The following is an 8485-nucleotide window of genomic DNA, read 5'->3' as shown; positions in this document are numbered from 1 at the left end:
AATGGTTGTAACATCCCCTGAAGCTTCCTAAGGTACTGGATTGTTTAAGGAAGTTTCACTGGCAGATGTTCACTCCTTACTCCTGTTAGGAAATGCTCTTTCTCTAGGAGATCCTAGGGGCTCACTCTCTCTGAGACTAAATGTCAAAACACAACCACATTTGGGAACCAGTTTAGCATGATAGGATATATGCCCCATCCAAAGTGGCATTAAGGAAAACAACTGTGCTAACCGAAACCAACACAAATCTAAGGACTGGAAACATTAAGCCATAAATTTACTATCGCAGGCAGACTGAGCATTTGGATCGTTCTCATTCTCCAGCAATTACAGGGGAAGGATTAAAAAAAATCCAATTTATATACACTCATATAAGGAATTTTATCTATTGTGCAAACAGGGCCACCTGGCTCCCCAGAAGGTTCTCGGCCCCATTAAGATTGTCCATTTTACAACTCTTAGCTCCAGTTCTTATCAGAGATTAAAAGAGCTCCAAAGATCTGTGATCTTAGGCACCGATACAGGCTGTAGATCCTTCAGATCCAGTTAAGTCCCTGGTGTTTGAGCTGTGTGGGAGCTGTGGACTCTGGCTTCCTGGTTCTGGGCGAGGTCCTGCCGCAGACCCTGCAGCAGCTGATTTAGGAGTGTAAGGTTGCTATCTCTGTGAGGCAGAGGAAGGGGTGGGAGGCAGTTCCCTTTATACTCGATCACTGCCATCTTGGCTCGATCTTGCTCACTCCGATTTGGGATCTGTAGCATTCTTGTGTAGCCCCCATTCTGACCTTGGTACCGAGGGGCCAGTACTTGAAACAGCTTTGGGATCAAGTCCTTCTCCTAGAGGGAGAGAGTTATCCAGGAGACAGCAGAGTCAAGCGCAAGTGCAGAGGCATTTAACTTTCAACCGCTCCCAAAGGTAAGATCCACACACATGTACACAGACCTTCCCCAGCCCCCAATCTGGTAGAGTCAAAGTTACACAAAGGGGTCATTTACAGGCAGTTGGGCAGAGGCATATTCACATACAGTTCAACTAATGTAAGATAACGTTTGTAATTTAGTTCCTAACACTGGTCCATTAAATGAGCAACCTAGCTTAATTCCACCCAATTTCCCTCCTCCAACAACTCTGTCCTCCACAGGGAGCAAAGGGTATGATTTGAGAGGCAGAGAGGACGCACTCACCGTGAGCCAGAAGTCAGCCATGCGCATGGCTCGTTCGTTGGTGTCTCCCAGCTTCCCAAAGTCGATGAGCTGTGAGGACAAAACATCGAGGATCCAACCCAAGCAAGAAGCAGGGCGCCAATCTAATTTCTCTAATGCTGGACGGCAATTCATTCACTTAATCTAAGCCCCCTCTTTCTCCGCAGTCCTAATCAGTCTTCCATTTGAGGTGCTCTAGGAGTGGACTCAGCTCAGGGTACTAAGGGATTCAGACTTGGGGAAGAGTTTACTAGGGCGGTCCCACTCCCTTTCCACCAGCAGCGGGACCCCGCCCCCTCAGGCTAGACCCCCGCGGTGACAAGAGGGCCCCGCTCCTCACCTTCTCAGCGTAGCCCCTCATCTCGTCCACACGCGCCCATGACGCCTCGATGCGTTCGTGCCGCACCAGTCCCGTCAGCAAGTTCCGCAACAGGTGGATGCGGGACTCGGGACCAAGGCCCAGATGGCGAAATACGCGACCATGGGAGATGGCGGAGGCGACCGACAGCCGCATGTTTGCTGCTTCTGCCCGCCCCTTGGAGGCCGGAACTGGAAACTCTGGCGGAGGGACAGGGCGGAGCCAATTTCAGAGGACGCAAGCGCTGTAGGTCGGTGCGTGGTGGACGTGTTTGCGCAGGAGCATCGGAGCCTGCCTCGTTGGCAATCTGGGGGAGGGCGGAGAAGACGTGTGTTGACCTTTTCCAGAGCGGGTGAGCTGGGCCGGCTTCAGGCGCCACGAACGCTCCGTGACGGGCCGGAGAACGAGGCGCCACCTAGTGTGGGATAAGCGGGCTGTCGGGTTTCTCTTGTGCTGTTTGAGGCGACTTGTAGCATTTAGGGCGATGGGAATCTCCGCCGCAGAGCCTGCTGGGAAAGTGAGTATCTGCGAGGAAAGGCGCCAAAGGGGTTTGGAGTCCGACAGGCTGACCGCCCTGTCGGGCCAGAGCAGTGGCCGGCTGCCGTGGCGGACACCTGCGCGAATCATTTTTAACAATGATTTTCAGTAGTAATGGTGAAATGAATAATAACGATGGCCAGAAAGGAAACACAGATAGGGAAAACTTTTCTTTTGAAGTAATCATTCCAGTTAGAGAAAAAATTTACAGCGCTAAAAGGAAAAGTAATGGATTAATAGTCTTAAATTGCATCAGTGTATTTATTTTGAAAAAAGGGGAAAACATACCTACACATTTATATGTTAAAATGATGAACACTGGCATTATAGTTTGTTGAGCCTTAACGCCTGCAAATTTACAATGACTGTCAAAATTGGTCCTTGTTAGGGGTTGAATTATATCCCCCTCCCTGCCAAAAGCTATGTCCAGTCCTAACCTGGAGTAACCTGTGGCCTAATCTGGAAATAGGATTATTGCAGTTGTAATTAGTTAAGATGAGGTCATATTGGATTAGTTATTGGGCGCCTAATCCAAAATGACTGGTGTCCTTAAAAAAAGAATGACTGTGAAGAGACACACGGTGAAGGTGACCAGGTGAAGAGAGACATAACAGGGAGAATGCCTTGTGACCTTGAAAGCAGGGATGGGGTTTATGCAGTTGCAAGTCAGTGAATGAACACCAAAGATTGCTGGGAAACACCTGTAGCTAAGAGAAAGGCATAGAATATACTGTTTTCCAGATCCCTCAGAGAGCATGACCCTGTTGCTGACACATTGATTCCTTACTTCTAAGTTCCAGAGTCTTGACACAATACATTTCTGTTGTTTTAAGTCCCACAGTTTGTGATACTTTGTTATGGCATCCTTAGAAAATTAATTCACTACTCACATATTTATGTTCATGTCCACTGAACATGAACGTGTAAGGAGTGAATTAGTATAGATTTGTCACTCTGTCTTAGGTTATAGGTAACCAAAGAACAATTCTTTGTTAATTTAATTTGGAAAAGTTTCATCTTATGAAGCAACAGATATACAAATAGGAAAGTCATAAACATATGGTTATGTTGGCAGAGATTTATATAAATCACACTTCACAGTACATTATAGAAATTATAATACCATCTATGTCTTGTTTCTTTGGGAATAATTCTTGCAGCTTTCAATTGTCTTCACAGTTGAAAAATTTCACTAAGGTATTTTTACCAGAAAATTCATCATAAATTTCTATTGCTAAAAACTTGTGAAGATTTTCTTCTGCAAAAGTCAGAGAAAATGAACATCGACACTGACATTATTTGACCCATTGTTTTAGAAGGTGTGTCTACTTGGTGAAAACAATTGTAGCACAAACACTGTCCTTTTGACTTTCTCTGGCAATACAAGACCATCATCTCTTGTGTCTTCTGGCAGTCTTCAAAATTTTATTATTTTTTCTATGCCAATTTCCTTACATTTTATTTTTGCAGAGTTACTGGCTTTCTCCACAGTCTCTGTGGGCTGATATTCAAGGAACAATTTTAAACCTTGATGTTTTACTGATTTCTGTTGCTCAAGCCTTATTTTGGCTATTTGTGGATGTTTCTGTGTTCAGTTGGCTTCATCTGAAACTTCACATTAATTAAAAAAAAAAACTCATAAAAGAAAAATCCCATATGACTACGATTGTTTTAAATCTACTGTTCTAAAAGCAGGAATATATTGTACCACAGGGACTGGAGTCATGAAATGCATCTGAAGTGAACTTGAAAGATAATTAAACTCTTACGAATTTATGTCCAAAGTAATATGTGCGGCAGAGTTTGTGTAATTGGTAGTTCTCCAAGTTAACTATGTAGAATAAAATATTTTTTAATGCATAAATTAAAAATGTGATAAATTGAAGCCAACATAGATGTTATTGTAACTCAACAGTAACTATGGCAAATGTTTAGGACTTAGATCAACAAAATAATTTTTTGGTGAGGGTTATTATATCACTAACTTTGTCTAGAATTATGTACACAGTGATAATTAAAATCAGACTGACTTTTGGTTTTTTTTTTTTACAGTTTTAAAATTCTTTACAGACAATTCACCTCCTTATTCCTGCACCCAGGCTACGCTCCTCTTACCTCCCACCACTTGGTACCCATTGGCTCTGAGTATCCACTTGAGCCCCCAGGGAAGGTGGTCAGAATAGATCTGAGTATTCTGGTTGAATCAAGACTGGGTGTAACTGATGAGAGTCCAGGTTGAGCCCCTGAAGAAGTGTTGGTAGTGACCATAGTCAGTCTGGCAGGAGTGAGGAAAGTGGTCCCAATCAGTGTTTGGGAGACACCTGAAGAAGAAAGATCCCAGCCTTTAAAATAATTTTTGTCCATAACCTCTTTTAGGAGAAGGGGATTGGATCTGCCCTCACCACTGCAGAGAACTCCTAAATGCCTGCATCTTAGTCTGTGGAAGCCTCTATGAGCAGTATTCTGGAAGCCAGTAGAGGGACCTCTGCAAGTGTTCAATCAGGGATTTAGTGTTGATGGTAGGAAGCAACTGTTGCTTGAACCCCAAACCAACTTTTGGTTCTATCCCTAGAATCCTGAATGTCTAGAAGTATCATAGGGACTGGACACACACACACACACACACACACACACACACACACACACACACACTTTTCCCCCCTTATGTCAGGGTCTTAACCCCTCTCTGAATCCAATGTTTTGGGAAGGATAGGACAAAGACATAGCCTATCTCTAGTATCTGATGGAATGGTGCTCATATTAGGCTCCTTTAAAAGTGAGTTTTTTTACATAAGAGTCACTAGGATATTAAGGATAAAAACAAATTAAAACATCCCAAATGGAAACAAGAAACTTTGTAAACAACTGAACTTATGAAATAAGCTCCTGATCTATATGCAACTAAAGTTGAAGTGTTCTAGGGCACTAGAAGGACATGGAGTTTGGATAAAATCAGCATTACCTTCTATGATGATGTTTCACTCTGGAAATGGTGGCTAGCTGTGTCCAACTTGGCTTATTCATGTAGTGTTCTTTCCCCTCCTTGCCTCATTTCCTTGTATTATTAGTGAGATGAACTGCCTGCTGCTAAAATTATAAGGTCCTTCAAGGTCAGAGAGGGACTCTGACTCATGCATCCCATCTACTCTTTCCTTACCTCCACTCCCATTCTAGCACTGCCCTTTTCTAAGCCTTTAATTCAAGTCTGTAAAAAACAAAAAACAAAAGCAAAAAAAAACTTAAAAAAAGAATTTTGATTTTTTTTGTGTATGTTTTTTGATGATTTCGCCACCTCTACTTAGAACAATTATTTATCCTCTCCTTTCTCTTTCATTTGCTAGATATTTATTGAGAATTTATTGTGTGGCCAGGCATATTGCTTGTCAGCCAACTTTCATCATACCTCAATGTCAAATATCTCACAAATTGTACCTCTGGGTGGTATGTCTCTTTCTCTATGTCTTTTCACTCCTGGGTCTGAGTTATTAAAAAGATCTCTCCAGCTCACTTCTTCCTTTGAGGCTGAACTCAGACATGTCACTGACTGTACTATTTTTAAACATCTGATTTCCTTTTGCTTTGGGTCCTTTCTTTCACCCTAGCTATTTCTTCAACACTAGAAATTGGTTCTTTTCTTTATCCCCAACTTAATCTATTTTGAACCAGATAAAAATTGGACAATAGATACCTCCAAGGAGACAATAGCTATAAACTGGATCCAGTTGGGAGAAGCCTTGCTGATCTTCCAGTCCAAGGTTTCTTAACCATTTTTTTGTGCTTTTTAACCAAGACTGACCAATCTTAGTCTTCTGAGAATGATGTTTTTAAATGCATGAAATAAAATGCAGAGGATTATGAAGGAAACCAATCATGTTGTTATTGAAATATTTTTTAAAAATCTCCAAATTGCTGACATAATATCTATTGTTTTGCTGATTCATTAAATAACAAGATGTAGTAGTGGGTTTAATAAGTACTGTAACTTTTTAAAGTAATGGTGAACATAATGATATTTTGAGGTATATACAACAATTGTAATATGATACAAAAATATGGATGGTTTCTACTGGAGAAGAATCACTGCTACTAATACTATTGTGGTTTGCTGCTTACATACAAATCAAAGAAAATGTTACATATCAGTAACAGGTCAATGAAAATAAATGTATATTTTTTCCCATCCAAGTTCATGGACCTTCTGAATTATTCATTGACTCCTTGGGTGTCTGTGACCTCCAGGTTAAGAACACATGAGTTATGGTGCAGGTGAGGAAACTGAGGAAAGCCCCTGTGGAAAAAGCGAAAAGAGGTTCTATTCTTAGAAAGAGATGAGCTGCATTTGAATTTAAATGTAGCTCAGTAATGAGTTTAAAGTCAGTACCTCTACCCTACCCGTTTCTTTCATTCATTCAATAAATATGTTGAAACTTACTATGCATCAAGCACTGGACTAGCAATTGGGCATTCACTGGACACTGTTCTTATAAGGTATATAATTCTAGTGAGGAGTTAAATATTGACAGATATGTATAAGTGGGTTTACATACTTAGAAAGGGACAATATAGATTTTTGTGGGAATATATAATGAAGGAAATTTAAACTGTGTAGTTTAGTATGTCAAGGAAGGCTTCTCTGAGGAAGTGATGTCTAAGCTGAGACCTAAAGATAAACAGGAGCATGATCAGATTTGCACTTTAAATACAGTCTTAGGCTACATAATGACATGTTTTGGTCAGTAACAGACTGCATATATGAAGGTGGTCCCATAGATTAAAATACTATATTTTTACTGTACCTTTTCTATGTTTAGATACACAAATACTTGCCATTGTGTTATAGTTGCATACAGCATTCAGTACAATAACATGCTCTACAGATTTGTAGCCTAGGAGGAATACGCTATACCATAGAGCCTAGGCGTATAGTAGGCTATACCATCTAGGTTTGTGTAAGTACACTCTATAATGTTTGTGCAGCGACAAAATTGCCTAATGATGCATTTCTCAGAACATATCCTTGTCGTTAAGTAATACATGACTATGTCTCTTTAGCTTAAGCTATGGAAAATGGGTGGAGGGTGCAAGAGTAGGGTCAGGGAAACCAGTTAAGAAGCATTGTGGTAATACAGATAAAAAGATGGTGACTTGGAAGAGGTGGGCATTCATTTATTCATTTGACAAATATTGAATACCTGCAGGGTCCCCACAGGAAACAGATGACACATTCAAATTATGTAAGATGTGGATTGGATTTAGGAAAGCTAACAAAAACAATTGTGCAGGACATTGGGGAAGCAAGGTTGGAGCCATTACCACCTTTAGGCCTGAAGGGGCAAGGAAGGGTGGGAAGCAATTCCTTAGGGAAGGGGAAGCTGGGGAGGGTAGCTGTATGGTAGCAGCGATGCGTGGGGAGGGAAGAAAGTGTGAGAAGGGACCTGGGGGAATCAGAACTCACTCTCCTTTCTCCTTTTGATCATTTGCTGGTACTTCCCTGTAGCCTCACTCATGCAGAAACCAGAAGGCAATGTAGCCCAGTTTCAGGGCACAGAACAGGACGCAGAAGGATGGTGAGTATATATGGGGAGGCAAACAGAAAATATCCCATGCAAACAATGGAAAAAACCATACCAAGTCCCTACATTCATAGGGCTTATATTCTAGGAAAGCTATCTTCAAACTGAAGTATGCATACCCCGGGGGGTACATAATGACTTTCTAGGAGATGCAGTTGTATGGATAGTTTTACAGTAATTTCTTCCAGGTCTTCAGCATCCATGCACCTCTTTTCCAAAATTGATCTGCTTGGGAATATGTCTGTAGTAGAGATAGCATTTTTGTTCTTCTTTCGTACCTCCCCTTCCCCACTGACCTTTCTCTCATGTTAAGAAAGCAAGCCATTCATTTTGCCCTCTTGAATCTTATTGTGGTACATTGTTCTGAATGAAAAATCCAGGGGGTCAAACAAAGGAACAAATCAAAATATTAGTGTAAGAGAAGTGGAAGGGACCCTGAGAAGTGCCTCTACTAACTCACACCTCATTGAAATTGTCAGAAATGAAAACCTTGGGTCCATGATACCAAAGTAAAGAGGTATTCCATGGAAGAAGAGGTGCCAAGCCCTTAGTGGATGGGCCACCCTTTAGAGGAATCTAAAAAGTCTTTGTTTAAAGAGAAGGGAAAAATGAAAATGTTCATATTTTTGCTAACCTTTATTTATTTTATCTATAGGATAGATGGACAACTCCTTAGTGAGGATTTCTTCAGGCTATGTATCGCCTCTTTTGTTGATCTGTCTTGCTGCTGGGTTTGTCATCTTGAGCCTTGTTTGGTGCAAGTATTTCTGTATATGATTTCTAAATTTACAAAAGTCAGTCTCTCAGATCACCTTCT

General features: G+C 41.3%; 1 protein-coding gene across 1 annotated transcript; it reads right to left on the bottom strand.

Annotated features, from left to right (window-relative positions):
- Positions 1–249: 249 nt before the first annotated feature.
- Positions 250–1821, bottom strand: MRPL17 (mitochondrial ribosomal protein L17). The gene is made up of 3 exons (XM_012654424.1): positions 1541–1821; positions 1183–1251; positions 250–834 (listed from the first exon to the last, which is right to left on the bottom strand). Exons 1-3 carry the CDS (start codon positions 1712–1714, stop codon positions 547–549), a joined length of 531 nt encoding a protein of 176 aa, XP_012509878.1. The 5' UTR covers positions 1715–1821; the 3' UTR covers positions 250–546.
- Positions 1822–8485: the final 6664 nt, after the last annotated feature.

Source organism: Propithecus coquereli, unplaced genomic scaffold (genome assembly GCF_000956105.1).
Source record: "Propithecus coquereli isolate 6110/MARCELLA unplaced genomic scaffold, Pcoq_1.0 Scaffold44, whole genome shotgun sequence".
NCBI classification, from domain to species: domain Eukaryota; kingdom Metazoa; phylum Chordata; class Mammalia; order Primates; family Indriidae; genus Propithecus; species Propithecus coquereli.
Note: the sequence above shows the minus strand (reverse complement) of the source record. Positions and strands in the feature narration are given on the sequence as shown.